Source organism: Lactuca virosa, chromosome 8, assembly GCF_052849685.1.
Source record: "Lactuca virosa cultivar CGN04683 chromosome 8, Lactuca_virosa_CGN04683_v6, whole genome shotgun sequence".
Taxonomy (NCBI): Eukaryota; Viridiplantae; Streptophyta; class Magnoliopsida; order Asterales; family Asteraceae; genus Lactuca; species Lactuca virosa.
In genome coordinates, this window is record NC_136433.1 from 145865357 (window position 1) to 145886650 (window position 21294).

The window sequence follows — 21294 nt, forward strand, 5'->3', positions numbered from 1 at the left end:
AGTGGATCCTATTAACATGTGATAACACATATGTGATTACACTTAGGGTATATAGCCACTATTAGACACATAGACACATCTTAGGGACATGAAAACACTTAGAATTAGGTGTAACAAACACCTATTGAAGTCCCCAAATGAGTGTAATGCTCAAAATATATTATTTTGTTTAAGATAATTATATTTCTAGTATGCTTTTAACATGGAAAACAGTTTTTATCAAACGATTAAGAAATCAACTCGTAGAAACAGTTTTCAAAACTAGGGTAACGAACTTGTGAATCATGTCGTAAAATGTATCATTTTATAAAGGATTCCTGCAAATCATAAAAAGGATTTTCCATATTATTAATTGTAAATTTGTTAGTCTAGTTGGAGACACGTCCTTGGTAACACTCACCACCGAAACATAATGTAGGACTAGCACTTATGACCAGAATCTCTTGTAGGGAGAGCGTGACTGCTGTGTATAGATCTATACGGGACTGACTATCTCGCACCTCGCTGCTAGCTACAGTGGGACCGGCAGGTCTACGGGTGACAAAGTCATAAAGGATATTGGCTCCAGTACATGCCATATCAAGTTAATGTATGGTCATGACCCTCGCAACGTAGATAGCAAATATTTACTTATGTAATAATGAATCAAGTGAACTAACCTCAAAGTAATAACCGATTTAATTACTGGAGGGTATTAATAATAATATCTTCAGGACTTAGTTCATCACGGTTTTCTTTTATTTAGTTTTTTAAGGTAATGTACCTCTTTGGGTGTAACCAGGGTTTTTAAAAGAAAAGTGTTTTTATTAATACGAGTATGGTAGATACTTGCATACCTCAGTCTAAAACGAATAATCAACCATCAACCTTTAGGGAAAATACAGGATTTTCCCGGGATAAACCGGCTATTCAAAACGGTTTTGTTTATCATGTAATCAACGGATATTCATATTCATTCCACGACACCTTGGATTGTACGTATCTTGGTACGAATCTGGAAGTCATGGAAGGAATGAGTTTTCAAACAGGCTTTTATTAAGAAAATATAGGATTTTCTTGACGAACACTTTTCAAAAGGGTCAAAGAACATTTTCCACCAAAAACTAAACGCTTATGAACTCACCAGCTTTATGTTGATATTCTTTCAAAACTGTTTGTATTTTCAGGGAATTAGTAGACAGGTACTTCCAGGCTTTTGGAGAAGTCGGCGCGTTAGAGTCACGTCTTTCGATTTTACTTTTGTTATAAATAAAACCTTGTATTAAAACAATGTAAACCTTTTTCATATATGTATTCAATGTTTGGTTGTGTTTACTATGCTTACTATGATACAACTATTGTGATACTACGCATGACGTCAACCACCCCGAACGTTTCCGCCGTTCTGGTTTGGGGGTGTGACATCCCGATAGTATAAAGATGTACCAAAATTTGAAGAAGATGTATTTGTGGCCCGGGATGAAAGGATATGTTGGTAGATATGTCGAAAATTGTCTGACTTGTTTACAAGTAAAAACAAATCACAAAAAACAAAGAGGAGAAGTCCAATTGTTACCTATTCCCGTGAGAAAGTAGGACGAGATCACTATGAACTTTATTACGAAGCTACCACGATCCTCAAGAGGACATGAATCCATTTGGGTTGTGGTCGATCGCTTGACCAAATCTGCTCGATTTATACCTATAGAAGAAAGTATTTCCGTTGATCGGTTAGCAGATATCTATATTAACAAAGTGGTAAAATTTCATGGCGTACCAACTTCTATTGTATCTGATCGAGATAGTCGATTTACATCGTGATTTTGTCAAAGCTTTCAAAAACAAATGGGCTCTAAATTATTGATGAGTACCGCATATCATCCCCAAACTTGTAGCACTCGAGTCGCCAGGTATGAAGTTTCTGATTTAGTCCATTTTTTATATTCAAGTTAAGGTGGTGGAAGGGCGAGTATCCATTCCTCGTCACATATACTATAACTTTCATAAAATTATTTATCCTAAACAATCCCCTTTTTAAAAGTCATTATTATGGCTTATAATAACTTATTTTTCTACCCCGAATTGCACGGGTGTTACAGTTGCTCAACTTCGTCAACAACAGTATGCGAACAAGAGACGAAAACCGTTAGAATTTAAAGTTGATGACATGGTGATGTTGAAAACCGTTTAACTAGCCAGTAAGTTAGTTAAAGGGGTCGACATGTACCTCGACATAATTCGTGTTACCGAGTCGGCTTCGTGGGCACGTACGCCTGTCTTAACTCTTAACGACTAACACACACGTGGTCTAAATTATATTCCTAAACTACAATTGTACACTACATGACTTAAATCCTTAATTCCTTATAAAGATATATTTTCAAACATAAGATATGCTAGACCAAATAACATTTGAATTTTATCCTCGTTAAGTTCATTAAGTCCGGAAGAAACACAACCTTATAGTTAGCCAAAAATTCCTCCCATTTGTATGTGGAGAACGTATATTACACGACCATTAAAATTTTCATTAATTTTAAGTCCTAGCTTTATATTAGACACTAATAAGTGTGATATATAATCATTTGTCCATTATATTCACAAGTTTCAGGTCCATCAATAATACAACAAAAATAAATTAAAATTTATTCTAACGAAGTTTTACTCTATCCATACAGACATACAGTGATATAGAATTATAGAGGTGAATATACGATTGGATTTTGTTTGTTCATTCAACCGTTAAAAAGACCTATCCTTCAACTTGAAATTATCCAATGAAAACCCTTCACTAGTCATCACACGGATCGCAATCGTACGGCAATTCATCCACCGATCTCATCGAATCCAACGGCTGTCAACGCACCCATCACAAACACAAAATCAACCACCACTATATAATCAAATCCCGTGTTCAGAATTAGAAAACACACAGAAATCAAAACCAATTCCAGAGTATCCATTCCGTACAAAGAGATGTCAGGAAGAGGAAAGGGAGGCAAGGGACTTGGAAAGGGAGGAGCCAAGCGCCACCGGAAAGTTCTCCGTGACAACATCCAGGGAATCACGAAGCCGGCGATCCGTCGTTTGGCCAGGCGAGGTGGTGTTAAGCGTATCAGCGGTCTCATATACGAGGAGACACGAGGTGTCCTCAAGATCTTTCTCGAGAACGTTATTCGTGATGCAGTAACCTACACCGAGCATGCTCGCCGGAAAACTGTGACTGCTATGGACGTGGTTTATGCATTGAAGCGACAAGGTCGTACTCTGTATGGTTTTGGAGGGTAGGAAAGATTTAGGGCTTCTGGAATTAGGTGTAATTGGAGGTTTTGTTTCACAGATCTGTTTGTTGGTTTGTTAAAATTGTTTATATATCTGTGTAATTGAGATTCCCAATCAATGTCAGTTTGATCTTGTTAGCAGCTCTTTGCATTTTGTGCCTCTCAAATTATCTGTTCGTTTGATTTCTTTATCGCCTCTCTGAAATCAGGGTTTATAATTCTGTTTGATTATAATTTATACAATTAAAACAGTAATACTGGAATGATTATTTACTAATTTGTTAATATCTTGTGGTTTCAAATTAGCTGTGAGTGGATATTTTGAACGATTAAAAACCAAATTATTTGATAGATATTAGAAATGAGACCGATAACATAGAAGAACATGGGACTAATTTATCAGCTAAAGATGCTTAAAAATGTAAACTTTGGGTTCATATGAATGGAAACGTATGTTCCACATAGATGTAAAGAGAAACCGGATCAAACATCTGCATCAAAATTATGACGCAGACAAACAAATTGAACCAAAACGTACATAAAAATTGTATCTTTCATGTTCAAGAAAAAAGAGGAGCCAATGGTGTTTGTTTTGTAATTGGAAAAATGTCTTTAGTCTTTTTCCGACTAGTGGACCAAAAGTCTTTACGATGTATTCATACAAAAAGTCCTGTTAAAAAGGTGTTAAAAAGGAAGTAGAGTTTTTTGTGTTCCAGAAAACAAATGATCTTTTACTCTTTTTGGTAAACACTATTCGCCAGCAGACATAAGTGTCTAAAAAATCTTTTTGCCAAAAAACAAACGAGCCCTCTGTCTCTCTATGAAACTAAAACTGGAGCCACCACCTACCTCTTATTTTCACTTCTACCTTCCTCTGATTTCGTTTGGGGGATCTATCTCTGAAACGTGATCTGGAGGGTACGACGGTGGCACAAAGTCGGAGACGCTGAAGAGAAGGCGCAGGTGAAGAGGTGTTTTGGATTTAATTTTGAACCCAAAACATTGGAGGCAAAATAATTTATTGATTTAAGTAGGGATTTTTTTTTTAAAGGTGTTTGGATTATTGATTTAAGTAGTGATTTTTTTTTAAAAGGTGTTTGGATTATTGATTTACGGTGGTGAAAAAAAATATAATTGTTTTGATAAAGTGTTTTGATTAGTTTTGTAGTTAATAAATTATTTTTAAAAAGTGTTTGTTTTAATTTATATATATTTTCAATAAATTAATCAAAAAGTTATAATAAGATTTGAAAAAGTTAGAAATCATAACTTATTGAAATATATATTTTTTTAAAGTTTTTTTTATTTATGTTTTATATTGCGAAACATTTTTTTTTACTTGCTAACTTTTCAAAAAACCAATAAGCAAATAGGTTGTTTGTAAATGAAACTTCAAACACCCTCAAAGAATGATGAACATGAGAGTCCATTTATTGGAAATAAATCATAGCAGAGAAAGACTATTCATAATCCAACCCATTTAATTTATGTGTTAATCCGTTTACTTAAATATATATCGAAATCTCTTACTTAAACATGTTAATGTCGTGTTGTGTTGTAACATTTTGACAAATCCAGTCATATATATTAATTAATAATTAAAGATATAAGTAAAATATTAAAAGCAAAAAATTAGTAACAAGGGAGATTAAAAAATGAAATAAAATGAAATGCAAAAAAAAAAAGATAAAGATAAAATTGTCATTTGTTAAAACATAGATGAAAGATAAAAGTTTCTAAATAAAAAGAGAGCCGTCCAAATAAAAACAAAATACAATGACCAAATATGCATATTGGGTCAAACCATATGAATAATCGTATAATTTACTCTTAGGGTAATAAGAATAAGATTACAATTTGTATTTATATTTTGATCATTATGGCTATAATGTACATGAATGGATTCAAGATGTACAATATACCCATAACGGACATGTAAAGTATAAAGATGATGACGATATGAATATAACATTCCATCTAATGATATTTATGTTTACTGTAGATATGAATATAATGATACAGGTAATGATGAACATGAATCTCCCCTCAGATGCTCTTGAATGAATCTTCAAATGATGTGGTAGCCCGTTTAACAAGTTCTCCTCGGTTTATGAACTTGTCAATGTCGCATCATCGTGGGGGAATTGTCCCAAAAAGACGAAGATTTTCATTGCTATTTGCTATGAGTTCTTATGGTTTGTGTGGAAGGCTAGAAATGACACATGGTTGAATAATCTTCGCATCAGCTTTTCCAAGTTGGCGGATAACACTTTTTCTTTGGTGCTTAATTAGTTGAAAAGTATGGGCAATTTCGGTAATTGCAAATGAAAATTCTGGTGTCATTCCCCTTTTGATATATTTCGTAAATTGTTTTTTCTTGCCAATATTTCTTATTGTTTGGCTTGTCGTCTTAATAATTCTGCCGATTCAAAAAAAAAAAAAAAAAAAAAAAGTCCAAAACCCAAACCACATTGTGAAAAATGAACAAGAACAAAGTACATCGGTTGAAACTTGAAAGACACACATTTTTCTTTTCATACTTTAGTTAGATATTTTGGTTTAAAAAAGGTTTAATAATTTTATGATGATATGTTGATAAATATGTGTTGGTTATTTATAAATTTTATTGAAAGTGTTTTTAGAATATAGCTTAACATATAATTTTAGTAAAACTATAACTACTCACAATTAATAAAACAACAAATATACAACAAAAAGATATAATAAAAGGTAGTTATGGCATTTTTCATAAATCGCAATCAAATTATTTTGATAAATTTGCAAACAAAACAAAACACTACAAAAAAGTTCGCTTCATTACGCATCAATCAAACTCATATGATTTTGTCAACCAAACAAACACCTAAAAGGGAGGTGATTTTTCCAATAAGGTTTTTGTCTTTTAATACTTCTACTTAATATTTTATGCATAGACTATTATATCCTTTAATTTAATTTATTTTTAATTTAAGATAATGACGAGAAAAAAATCTTCCCAAACTATATTTCCTTTGTACGTGCAAAAAATTTGGTTTCCTATTAATATATATGATAGTTTCTAAATACAAAAGTTTGGATTTTTTTTAAAAACGTCTCTTGGAATAATTTCTTTTACATATTTTTAATCTCTATTCTAATAAATGAATAGTTTTAATATCATTTTGCCAAATGTCACTCTAATACAACTCTTTATTAATATTATGTCATGTGTCATGTAGAGATATATTAGGCAACTCATTTTAAAATTCAAATTTACATTTTCTAATTATATGTTAAATTTTAAGTTATAATAACTTTAAAATTTTGATATATCTCTTAATTAATAATGTATTTAAAATGATTTATTTAAAATAATTGATTACTAATTATATATTTTTATTATAAAAGTTTAATTAATTTTATAGCCGTGTTTTCCACGGGTTATAAACTAGTTATAAATAAAAAAATCAGCATGCTACCAATATCACGTAAACTAGTTATGTAACTGTTATTATGCATTGGTCTCTTTTAAAATAAAGTAATTATGGTGCAATGGTCACTTGTAAAACATATATGTACAATACTAACATTATTAAATTGTAAAGAGAACTGTATTGCCAACATGCATATTTTTATAAATATGCAGAAATCCGCAACCAACTTTTTCATTGTAAAATAACAATGTAAAATAAAAACAATTAAAAATATTTTGGAATGAACTAATTAAAGATGTCATCTTAATTGGAATCTACAAGTCATTGCTAACGGTATAAATGTAACAAAACATAAGAATATTTTCTAACACTCGACGAATCAATCAATAAAGAAAAAAATCATAAATGGTCCATGTGGTTTCTAAAAATCTGAAGTTTAATCCCCATGGTTTAAAAACATCATATATGGTCCCTGTGTTTTTAAAACTTTTGATGTTTGATCCTTTTTGCTAACTCTGTTAGCCTTCTACGGTTAAATGAAGGGTATTTTCGTCATTTAACTATCCAGGGACCTTTTGTGAGGTTTTCTTTTATTTTATTTTTTTAAAAAAGAAAAAAAATGAAATTTAATATAGTCTCTCTCTCTCTCTCTCTCTCTCTCTCTCTCGTATCTTCTTCTACCTGCACCCCCAACCCGCCTCCACTTACTTTATTCCTAGATGCAACAATCTCTCTACCCAGTGGAGATCCCTAACCTTTGAAGCTTCGTCTACCTCCTAATCCTCTAAAAAAGAAACCCACCTTCTTCTTCTTCTCCATCAAGGTCTGCTACCAGGCTCCGACAAGTGAGATTGGGGTGTCAATGGTGGTTGCCCTCGATCACCGCCGTATGACTAGATCTACGTAGTTGAGCGCCGATCGGATCATACTAGTCAATGATTTCATTTTCCCTTTTTTCACAAACCATAACAATCAACAACTTGTATCATCGAACACAAAAGAAAACTATATCCACTCACTAACAGGTGTGTGAGTGTGAAATTTCCAATCGCTTCTTGTGTTGTTTCTTCAGACTCTTTTATGTTCGCTTTCGTTCATCATTCTACTTTCAAGTTCCTTTTTATAATTTGTCGCCTGTAGATTGGATTTGGTTATAAGGAGGTTGTTATGATTTTGTTTTTTGTAGTTGATCTGAGTATCAGATTGGGAAAATGGTGAAATTTCATCTCGTATCTTGGCGGGGCAACCGTTCTTGCAGCAATGGCGGTGTTGGCCCTTAATTTCTAGCCATCGAGGATTTGTGGCAAGAGAAAAGGCTCAGTAGAAAGATTTCAGGGAGAGAGGAGGTCGTACAAGCAATTTACAGTCTTCTTCATGTTTCGTTGATATTGATCTGTATTTGATTACAGGGAATACGTTTTCAAAAAAAAAATGAAAGAGAGATTTCATATATGGGTTTGATTTTCTTGCTCTGTATTTGATTCCAAGTCGTAGTATTTGTATCCTTGTGTTTATCATCAAATAGAGATATGAGTTATACCCTTTTCCGATCGTCTGCATGCTGCCATATCACAACCACCACCACCACCTGTAATCGATTACAAAGGGAAAATGGAAGAGGGAGTTCCGATATAGGGCTAGGGAGAAACAAATGCAGAATAAATTTTTGTTTTGGTGAAATTTTTGTTGAATAATTTGGTTAGATAAAAAGGAAACTTTATTGGGAATTTCTTTGGTTAAAGCACATATAGTTGGAGAGAGAGAAGAGAGAGAGAGAGAGAGAAAAAAAAAGAAAGAAAGAGAGAGAGAGAGAGAGAGAGAGAGAGAGAGAGAGAGAGATAGTGTGTGTGTGTATGAGTGAGAGAGAGAGAGAAAGAGAGTGAGCGAGAAAGAAAGAAAGAGAGAGAGACCCCTTAGATATTAAATTTATTTTTTTAAAAAAATAAAATAAACTAAAACCTCATAAAAGGTCCCTGGATAGGTAAATGACGGAAATACCCTTCATTTAACGGTAGAAGGCTAACGGAGTTAGCAAAAATGATCAAACATCAAAAGTTTTGAAAGCACAGGACCATCTATGATGTTTTTAAACCACGGGGAGTAAACTTCAAATTTTGGGAAACCATAGGGACCATTTATGATGTTTTTTCATTAATAAATTAAAGTGGCATCTTGGTATGAATTAACTACAAAGTACATAGTCTTTCGCCATCTATTTCCATTCAACAAAAAAAGACAACTTCAAAATAATAAATATTAAATCATAAGAAAATTAGTCCAACAAAAATATTCAAACTAATGCATATCCAATATTAAAACTACTCTAATGGTATATCATCACTTGAAAAAATTGGATATGCATTTAAATCAAGTAAGTTGTTTTCACGACTTATATCATCAATATTATCTGACACTTCGTTGTTCGTTTGAAAGACACGGGCAGAACTTGAAGCTTTTTGTATTTGTGATGATTCCACAAACTCAAATTTTGAAGGGTCTTGTGCGGTAGAATTTATTCCTCTTTTCTTTTTTGATTTTGGAGGTCTACCATTTGGTCGACGAATCATAGGCTCAAATAACGTATCAGATTCAGCCAGAAGTTTAGTAATCATAGATTTAGCAAATTATTTCTTACTTTGAGGCCACATTTGGTATCTCGAAGACAACTCACTAAGCAACTCATCAAATTCCTTGGTTCCATCATTATGTAAGCCATCTTCTGAATTCAAACGCAACGTATCAATCATCCACTGTGGATGAATAAGATCCAATGAAAGTGTCATTCCTTCTAAATGTTTTATCTTGTGAGCACAAGGAAGAGCCATGGTTGCCATAAAATGATCAGTACAAGGAGTCATTGTACCTAAAAACCAAATATAATAAAGGTTAATGTAAAAAATAATGTTGTGCAAATGTAAAACTATAAACTTTGTAAATATTACCAGTTTTTATTTTTTCATATTGCATATATATCTCATTTAATGCAAAATGAGATACACGACACAAAAGCTCTCTAAAAACAGGTGCATCACAATTATGAAGAACTTGGATTCTCTCACTTGCGAGTTTCACTTTAATCTCGTTGAATTCATGTTTGATTGCAAGACAAATCTTTTCTGTAACGTCTTGAAAGCCACCTGTAGATACTTGTAGATATTGTTTCAGTTTGGCATGAGCACCTTCAGCCCTTGATGATGATCGATTACCAAAATGCAAATATTTTTATGTCCATGCACTAACAAACTTTTCCTTCCATGGCAACCATGTGTTTTTTATGTACTCAATTACAACTTTCTTCGTCTGATAAAACAACTCAAATTCACCCCAATTATGCTCAAAAATAGTTGTAGTTGTTGAATATGCTACATTATTCCAAATTGACATAAATAGATTAAACTCTTCTGTATGTGCAAAATGCTTCTTGCAATTTGCCAACACATTCTTTTCAATATGCCAAATACACAAAAGGTTTGTCGTGTTAGGAAATACCATATTTATGGCATTCATTAATGTCAACTCTCTGTCAGACATAATCATGAAATCGTCTATAGTTTTCAATGTGTCTTTCATTAGATTACCCTCCAAAATATATACACGGTACATTAGGGTTAATAAGGGTCAAACATCATGGGCCGAACTATAATGAGAATTACAAAAAATACATAAATACAATATGCTAACAGCCCCCCCCCCCCCCCCCCCCGCAGTTTGAACGGGGGAAGAATCACGAACGTTCAAGCTGGATCTGAAGTCAAGAAACAAAGAAGACGGTAAGCTCTTCGTGAAGATATCCGCATATTGAGACGATGAGGGAACATGTAGCACACGAACATGACCAATATCAACTTTATCACGAACAAAATGAAGATTAATCTCAATATGCTTCGTTCGTTGATGATGGACAGGATTAGAGGACATGTAAACAACGCTCACATTATCACAATAAACAAGGGTAACCTTCGAAGGAATATAATGAAGCTCAAGAAGAAGATTACGTAACCAACATGATTCCGCCACGGCATTAGCAACTCCCCTGTATTCAGCTTCTGCACTCAAGCGTGAGAGCGTGTTCTGCCGTTTAGATGACCAGGATAATAGATTATTACCAAGGAAAACACAGTAGCCAAAGGTAGATCGTCTCGTCACAGGACAGCCATGTTGGGTTTTAGTATACTACAACATCCTATGGTGCACATACAACCCTAAATACCTTGGATCTATGTTTTCTCTATTATACATGCAAATATGAAGTTTCCAATATATTACCCTATACTAGCATACAAATATCATATACTTGGGGTAATAAAATAGATAGAATACATACCTTTTTTTGATGTAACTTGTCTTCATGAAGCTTGAGTGTCTAGTGCCCCAAGTGTGACACCTCAAATGGTTCACACAACAGCATGAACACTTGGAATAACCTTGAGAATAAGGATACTTTGGTTCTCTCTAGTGAAATCGGCCTTGCCCTTTTGTGTACACATACTAGTTCCCAATTTCACCAACCAAGGACATCTTTATATAGTGTGGAGATTAGGGTTAAACCCTAATACCCATGACCTTTCATTTCATATGATCCATGGGTTAAACACTCCATTGACTATCCATGAAAGCTTATCCCAACCTAAATGAACTTGGCCCATCACACACATATATCTTAGAGTCCATATTTAATTAGTTCCTTTTGATCACTTAATTAATTATAAATTAATTCTTGATCATTACTAATTAAATAATATGATTATATATTAATATATTAGAACTTATAATATATTAATATAAATCACTAGTATCCTTTTTCCTCATCTTGTCTATCCAATTGTCCCGATGCCATGCAACCCAAATGGACCATGCCGGGTCAGGTCAAGTCTTACCAATTATAGTTATGGACTTAGACATTAATCCAACAGTCTCCCACTTGGATAAGTCTAAGACTATTATTGAGTATGACTTCAAACCCCGACTAGCAATCGTAGCTCTCAAAAGCTTCTGTCGAACTTTGACCTTGCCGATGAACTCTGACATTTGTCAATGACTTGTCCATTAGATAAGGGATCATATATTCCTCCATTATAGATATCATATGGACTGAGACATGGATTATCAACCATTCTCTCTGTCCATTTGTTGTTTCCCGATTTTCGATTTATGATGACTGACTGATTGAACAAATCAAATCAGTCATGGCTTGGCCAAGCACTCACATGTGTCATCGCTAAATCATCGAGGGGCCCACAGATATCGCTTTTATCCCGAAGGTAAAAGGAATGGATAAACTTCGACTCATATGGCTTGTTCTACTACTTGTTGAATCATACACAAAGGCACGTTTTATAACATCGAGTTACCAATGCGTTTTCATGCAATCAATGTATAACCAACTCATAGTAACAACTCATATCTCTAGGTTTGAAGAATATAAGATATTATCGTCTCATGATCACTCGTGATAAAATCCATGAAGTGATTCAAATGAGCGTGGGTTGAATCCAATACTCAGAACTTATGAGCACTCATAAGTGTTGTAGCACCACTTTGTCCAACATCTTAGACCTCTACAAGCCAACCCATGACAGTCTTGATTCATATCTACTTCCAACATATGACCGACTGTGGATAGTTTGAATAACTTAGTCATTCAGGAAGAATGACCTAGTTTATTCTGGAAGTCAAAACATGCAAAATGAAACACAAGAATAAATGAATCAAATATGGTATCAAACCCTATGAATATAAATAGACCACTTTTATTTATCACCATACTGATTACTCATTATTTCATTGTTTCGGTTTTATCAACTTTATACCTGAATTAAAAACACTAGTTGTCCCATGCTCCAAGCATGTACACTATGTTTTTCTAAACAATAGCTTTGCCATACACCAAGTATGCACTCTATGTTTGTCTATGATCCTTACTTTGTCAAATAAACCAATTGAACATAATTTCAATGATTCTAATTTCACACTCCCAAATCCTTATCGAAAAAATGTGAGAATTTAAAATTCCTATCATTTATCGAAATCTGTTTAGATTTTAAACTTATATGCATTGACCCTCCTGTAATGAATATGTACAAAGTCACAAAGACTTGTCAACAGTCATTATAAGGTATTCCAATGGAGATCAACTCCATGGAAACTAAGTCTCGTATTCAAAGTACATTGCTTTGGACATGCTTCTTGCATTAAGTTTTCTAATCTTACTATGGATTCCATATTACTGCGTAAGGTGATACACTTATCAGTGATGAGACACTGATAGGTCTAGATGAACCTAACAGTTACGCGGAAGCCATGGCAGGCCCTGAGTCAGCCAAGTGGAAAGAGGCAATGGACAGCGAGATACAGTCCATGTATGACAATCAAGTTTGGAACTTGGTTGAGAATGTACCAGGTCGTAAGACTGTAGGGTGCAAATGAATATTCAAGAAGAAGACCGGCATGGATGGTAATGTGCACACTTATAAGGCACGACTGGTTGCAAAGGGTTTCTCACAAACTCCGGGAGTTGATTATGATGAGACCTTTTCTCCAGTGGCCAAGATTAAGTCTATTAGGGTTCTGTTAGCCATAGCCGCATTTCATGACTATGAAATATGGCAAATGGATGTCAAAACCGCTTTCCTTAATGGAAAGTTGGCTGAGGATGTTTACATGAGTCAGCCAGAGGGTTTTGTCAACACAGAGTACCCTAATAGAGTGTGTAAGCTTGAGAAATCCATTTATGGGTTAAAGCAAGCACCTCGCAGATGGAATCTTTGCTTTGATGAGAAAGTCAAAGAATTTGGCTTTTCTAGGAGTGAAGATGAATCTTGTGTATATGTCAAGGCTAGTGGGAGTATAGTTAGCTTTTTGGTATTGTATGTGGATGACATACTACTCATAGGAAATGACATCCCAACTCTGCAGGAAGTTAAGTCCTGGCTTGGGAAGTGTTTCTCTATGAAGGACCTAGGAGAAGCTGCCTATATTCTAGGGATAAGGATCTTGAGAGACCGGAGTAAAAGACTAATTGGACTTAGTCAGAGTACTTACTTGGATAAGGTGTTGAAGAGATTCGGCATGCAGGACTCCAAGAAAGGAGAGTTACCCATCCAGAGTAATGCCAGATTGAGTAAGACACAAAGCCCTAGTATTGAGGCTGAGATAGCAGAAATGAGTCGAATACCTTATGCTTCGGCTGTAGGATCGATCATGTATGCTATGACGTGTACTCGACCTGATGTATCCTTTGCTTTGAGCATGGTTAGCAGGTATCAGGGGAACCCTGGCAAGGCACACTTGACTGCGGTAAAGAATATCCTTAAGTACCTACGGAGGACTAAGGACTGGGTCCTTACCCTCGGTGGGAGTGAAGACTTGAGAGTTGTAGGGTATAGTGATGCTAGCTTTCAGACTGATAGGGATAATTTCCGCTCTCAGTCAGGCTGGTTCTTTTCCTTAAATGGAGGAGCAATTTCTTGGAAGAGTTCCAAGCAAGAGACAGTGGCTGATTCAACTTGCGAATCAGAGTATATAGCAGCTAGCGAGGCAGCAAAGGAGGCGATATGGCTGAAGAACTTCATTGGAGACCTTGGAGTTGTATCAGCTATTAAAGAGCCAATGGAAATTTTCTGTGATAGTGAAAGTGCAGTTGCCTTAGCCAAGGAACCAAGGGATCACGGGAGATCCAGACACATCGACAGAAAATACCATTTCATCAGACATCGAATAGAAGAAGGACTCCTCGTGGCAAAGAGGGTATCATCGGATGAGAATCCAGCAGATCCCCTCACGAAGGGACTGACTCGGGTTAAGCATCTCTAGCATGCTCGGAGCATAGGGCTGAAGGATGATATTAGATTTAGTAGTTAGATAACCTTGAAATTTGTAAAGTGTAATTGACATTAGATGATGAATAAAAGGTGTTTTATTTATGAGTAAAGTGTTGCTATCTCTTGTCGGTCGTTTACTATATTTCTTTTGCATTTTTTGACTTCCAGAATAATTATGTTTGGTATATCATATTATTCGAACCTCCACAGTCGGTCATATGTCGGAAGTAGGTATGAATCAAGACTGTCATGATTGGTTGCAGAGGTCTAAGTTGTTGGACATGGCTACAACACTCATGAGTGCTCATAAGTTCTGAGCATTGGACTCAACCTACGCTCACTGGAATCACTTCATGGAAGTTATCTCGAGTGATCGTGAGACGGTAATATCATATAAGTCTTCAAACCTAGAGATATGATTTGTTACTTATGAGTTGGTTATGCATTGATTGTACGTTAACGCATTGGTAACTCGATGTTATAAAACGTGCTTTTGTGTATAATTCAATGAGTGGTAGAACAAACATATGAGTCGAAGTTTATCTGTTCCTTCTTGGATTAGAAGCTAATATCTGGGCCCCTCGATGATTTTGTTTTGACCTATGTATCGGGCCCGGTCAGGACTAAGTTGATGTGTTCAATTGAGTTCTATGTCAAACAAATCGGAAATCGGGAAACAAACTGCTGGACACAAAGTAAGACACTGTTCCATGTATTTGTCCGGCTGATATCTAGAACAGAGGATTATATGATCACTTATCTGAAATGGCGTATCATCATCTTCTCAGTTCCGAGAAACCTTGAAAAGAGCTACGATTGCTGATCGGTTCCTGAAGTCATACTTGCAGTTATAGTTATTAGACTTATCCAAGTGGGAGACTGTTGGATAAGGTGTCTAAGTCCATAACTATTTCTGGTATGTACTTGACCCGACCCGGCATGGTCCATTTGGGTTGCATGGCATCATGTATTTGGATAGACTAAATGAGAGAAATAACACTTGTGGTTTATTAATATATTATAAGTTCTGATATATTAATAGTATTATTTAATTAGTATTGATCAAGAATTAATCTAGGATTAATTAAGTGATCAAAAGATGACTAATTAAATATATGGGTTGATCATGTAAATCATCCATAACTTGTATAGTGGGCTAAAAGGCTCCATGGATAATCAAGTTGGGTTAAACCCATTGAATGCTCCATGGAGGCTCCATGGGAGTTACAAACCCATGGGTCATGGAAATGAAGAGTCATGCCACATTATGGTTTACATGGTGTAACCCTAGATGTGACACACTATATAAGCAACATGTTCTCCACCAAAATCGGCGACACTAAGAAACAAGAGGGCTAGAGCCGATTTTGCAAGTGTAAGATTCTCTCAAAGTTTACTCCTTTGCATTTGGTGTTGTGTGAAGCATTTGAGGCATCACACTTGGGGTGCTAGGCTCACAAGGTTTCAAGGATCATAATCAACAACAAGGTAAGTTATTCTATCTTTCATTCAAGTTAAAAATGTTCCCCATGTATGCTAGATAGGAATATAACCTTGGAATTCAACTTTGCATGATTATTAGACAAACATAGATCCAAGGTTATTAGGGTTGCATGTACACTTAGGAAGTGTTAGAATGCTCAAAACCCATCATCCTCTTCTTAGTCATAAGAATGCACTAAGATGACCTTTAGAGGACTAGTTGTGATATGATTTCTAAATCATTAAGATGATCACAAACATGATACTAAAGTACTCTCCCATCTTTTCATATTTGAGAAACTTTTATCTTTCTGCCTAATTTGATTCTTCCCATTCGTTCTGCCATACATTGAGACTTTTCCAATGTTTCAGAATTATACTTAAACTTGTAAGTATAACCATATTTACTAAACTTTAGTAAATCAAATAGTCTTAACGAGCTTTGTGGTGGACATGACCAGTGCACAAGAATGTGTACTCGATCCCTTTAGTCCTTCACTTGACTCACACATCCATGTGAACAAGTAATTAGTCTTGATTTTCCAATGCTTGAAAGTTCTCATTCATCATACTATTCAACTTGCATGATTCCAAGTTTCGGTCCAATTGAAACTTGGGCGATGAGGAACTTTCCTGATTTGGTAAATTTAGACACTACCACAAATGAAAGAATCAAATCCATTTTCCAATATTGCTGTCAGTGGAATCATATAAGCAACAATTTTCCACAAATGCCATTGTAAGGATACTTCAAATAAATAAAATTAAACAATTTTTTTTTATTTTAAAACTTTGCGGAAAAACTTATCCTTACAATCCACATGGAAAATTGTTGTTATCTATTCCTTAGCAATATATCATAACTTCTTAAGCAACTGCTCAAAATTCTGATGCGATCAAAATCCAGCTTCGCGATCAGAATCAGCATATACTTCCTTTAAGATTTCTCTCTATTCTTTGATTCTTAAAACATCAACATGTGACCCAGTCACATCATGTAATGAGGATAGAACTTAACAGGGTTAGATAATGGGCTCTACCTGATGTAGAGTCAAACTTATTGACTTTAACATCCTTAGGTAAATTTGGCAGCTTTGCAATCAACGCCCCTTCCTTTGGCAAAATAAACATATGGACCCTTTGGTAATGAGACTATCTCAGACTTAGCCTTTCTCTTTACCATTTGGTCAACCGGGTTGACTATGGCCAATCCCTTTCCATTGGAAAGAGAATGCTTTTTCTGGATTTCCAGTGTCACCATTGTCACTGTCCATAAAGTTTTTGGGAAGTTGATCTTCTAATCAAATTTGCTTTACTATCGTTCCAAATCATTGTTGATTCAGCAGCACCAAGCAAATATATATGATCATTAAGGTTCATGTCATAGTCTGTTTCATAGTAGTCCCAAAGGAACTCACTATGTGACTTAGAAAGTGATTGAACATCCAACTTTCTCAAGACTTTGACACCCAACTCTCCCGGCTTGTCAATATGTGACTTCATCTCTAAGATGTGATCACACATAGACCTTGCTTGCCATTAGGGCTTGAGTGACCTTGAACTTGTGGGTTAGGGAGAATAATTGGAGGAGGTGGAGGAAGTAAAGTTCCAAGAGATTTGGGAAGATCATAGATGTCTGAACCATACATATTTTGGGAGATATTCAAGATAGTTGATCTAAAGTCCTTAATATAACACCCAATATGAAATATTAAGGCTAGGATCCAACAACCTATTTATAACTGGAAGAGGGATGCCGTAATCCGAGTTATAAAATAGTTGAAGGTAGGTAAATGACGATTTACCAATTTCCACCATGAAAAACGAAATAATTTAATTAGGTTTTTAATTGGATTTGAAACTCCTAGATCTTTTGAGATTCATTGAACTTTTCAATGGCATGTTTCAATCTCGAGTGTGCCCTTCAGGTTTTGTGACTGGGATGCCGAGGATCACAAAACAAGGTGTGAAGTAACCATGCAAATATACTTGGTACCCTTAATATTTACCCCTCAATCGATGTGCCGGTTAACCACACGAGCTCCACCGATACTATGATAAATATTAAGTTACCCTTTGCCTACTTTGTTAAATCCAGGTTAGTGTGCCGGTTAACCACACACGCTCCACTAACGGTTTAAACAAAGTGCAAAGTGTAATTTCATGGATTAGCACCTTATTCACATTTTCCTAAGTAACTAAGATTGGGAATTAATAAAAGGTTTAGTTACTTAGTATTTATCATTAATACTTTTAATGAAGGGAGAATTATAGTCCTTGTCCTACCTGTTCGGCTAACGACCCTCCACCAGTCAAGGAAGCGGTGGGTGAGAGTGGACACCCATTAAGCTGCCATTTTATAGGCAACAACCTTATACCCCCCTTATAGACCGACTTCGTGAATGAGGCCTACTAATGGTAAGAATGACTTGCTCTTATACACATATATATTATTAACTTATAATATTATAAAGTATAAGGGTTGAATTTTAACTTTTAAAATTCTAATGGCTTAACTTGGAATTAAAGTATTCATTAGAGATAACTTTTCAAATTCCAAAACTTGAGGGCAAGTTTTGAAACTATTCAAAACTCTTGGATTTTCATAACTTATGAGTTTTAAGTAAAGCTTTAAAACCTTTAATGAAGAGACTGTTGGACATCCATAACTTGAGGACAAGTTATGGACCATAAAAACTATTTATAAGAAAAGACTCTTCATTTTTTTTGTAACCTAAGGCATATTTATGAGTTTTTAAGATTCATAAATGTGACTTTTCATATAACTTGAGGACAAGTTACAAAAAAACACATTTTATGAACAACTTTTAGATTAATTAGGATTGAAAACAACTAAAACACAATTTTTTTTTCCATTAATCTAAACTAACTCATAAATCAAGGAAACATAGAACTTTTGGTAATCCATAACTTATGGAGTTAAATGTTTGTTTTATGATGAAACTTTTCATGTTCCATAACTTAAGAATAAGTTATGGAATTTTTTAAAACATTAACACCAAATTTTGTAACTCCATAAAAACTTTGAATCAATTTTTTTAAAAAACCTTTTCATATCCATAACTTATGGAGGTTTCAATACTCTTAAGATCATAACTTTTAAAAAAAAAATTTGAGCTCCAAAATTTTATGACAAAATTTGTAACTCCATAAAAACATTTAGATCAAACTTTTAAAACAAATAAAATAATCACATCATTCTATCTTTTAATAAATTGACCTAATTCAACTCTTGTAGTAAAGTGACTCAAATTTTACAAATAATTAGTTTTTCATAAAATCAAGTAATTATCTTAAAATTTGACAAACTTCATGTTTTTTTTCCTTTTTTTTCAACTTTGAAAAAAAAATACATTTGCATCAAATATAATAGAAAACAACCCATGGCTCTGATACCACTGTTGGGTTTTAGTATACTACAACATCCTATGGTACACATACAACCCTAAATACCTTGGATCTATGTTTTCTCTATTATACATGCAAATATGAAGTTTCCAAGATATTACCCTATACTAGCATACAAATATCATATACTTGGGATAATAAAATAGATAGAATACATACCTTTTTTTGTTGTAACTTGTCTTCATGAAGCTTGAGTGCCTAGTGCCCCAAGTGTGACACCTCAAATGGTTCACACAACACCATGAACACTTGGAATAACCTTGAGAATAAGGATACTTTGGTTCTCTCTAGTGAAATCGGCCTTGCCCTTTTGTGTACACACACTAGTTCCCAATTTCACCAACCAAGGACATCTTTATATAGTGTGGAGATTAGGGTTAAACCCTAATACCCATGACCTTTCATTTCATATGATCCATGGGTTAAACACTCCATGGACTATCCATGAAAGTTTATCCCAACCTAAATGAACTTGGCTCATCACACACATATATCTTAGAGTCCATATTTAATTAGTTCCTTTTGATCACTTAATTAATTATAAATTAATTCTTGATCAATACTAATTAAATAATATGATTATATATTAATATATTAGAACTTATAATATATTAATATAAATCACTAGTATCTTTTTTCCTCATCTTGTCTATCCAATTGTCCCGATGCCATGCAACCCAAATGGACCATGCCGGGTCAGGTCAAGTCTTACCAATTATAGTTATGGACTTAGACATTAATCCAACAAGCCAGCCCAGTCAGTATCGGAATAAGCAATAAGATCACGGCTAGGAGAAGAGTACAACTGAAGTCCATGAGAAAGTGTACCACGAATATAACGCAGGATGCGTTTGAGAGTAGGGATGAGCAACGGGCCAAACCCGGACCAGACCGGCCCGAAGACCGAAAACCCGAAGACCGAAAATCGTGAATTTTCTTACCCGAAAACCGGACCGTTTTTGGATGTATCGGGTTCGGGTTCGATCCGGTCCGGTCTCAGGTACTAAACCGGGTTTCGGGTTTTGGACCGAACTAGGCTTTGAAATTGGTACAATGCGGGACTTTACTTAGATCACGTGCAAATGAGGTGTGTACAAAAAAAATACAAACCTTATTAACATTTGGAACAAACAAAAATTACACTATTTAGCATAAAAACTACACTTTTTAATAAAAAAATGCATGTTTTAACAAAAAAGAAACAACATTGTTAATAAAAAACTGCATTTTAACAGCTTTTTTGTGTAAAAAACAACAAAAAACAGCATTATTTATAAAAAAACGGCGTGTTTTTATAAAAAAAATTGCATGTTTTTGTAAAAAAAATTTGCATGTTTGAACAAAAAATAACATGCTAGATACATTCTTTCTTGTAAAGTGATAGGAACAAACGTTGATCAATATTTATAAATAATGTTACAATAAAAACATCAAGTTTTATACATAATGTTATATATAACATTAACTAATAATTCAATATCCTTATCTATATATTTTAAGGAGAAAAAAATTTCCGGTCCGGTCCGGGTTAAATCCCGTATTCCGGGTACGGTCCGGTCCAAACCCGAAACCCGATTAGTGGTAAAAACAAAACCCGAAAACCGGCCCATTAATATGTATATCCGGTCCGGTTCGGGTCCGGTCCCGGTTGTGACAACCCGAAACCTTGTCCGTTTCCGTTTCGCGATTCCCATTAATAAAATGTCGAATTTGTTAGCTTTTCCGTCAAACTTTTTGGTTTAGAAAATAATCTACTTATATTTAATTAAATTATTTACGAGTCGGAACCAAAAATCGCACGGAAACCCGATTATTTCGAAAAATCAAGCATTTTCGGTCTAGATGAGATTACGACCGTAAACGTGTTTACGGCCGTAAACTCGTTTACGA

The 21294-nt window shown here is 34.7% G+C and overlaps 1 protein-coding gene across 1 annotated transcript; it reads left to right on the forward strand.

Moving 5' to 3' along the window:
- Positions 1-2907: 2907 nt before the first annotated feature.
- On the forward strand, positions 2908-3401 carry LOC145128733 (histone H4). The gene has a single exon (XM_079063538.1). It carries the CDS (start codon positions 2956-2958, stop codon positions 3265-3267), a length of 312 nt encoding a protein of 103 aa, XP_078919664.1. The 5' UTR covers positions 2908-2955; the 3' UTR covers positions 3268-3401.
- The last annotated feature ends 17893 nt before the right edge of the window (positions 3402-21294 follow it).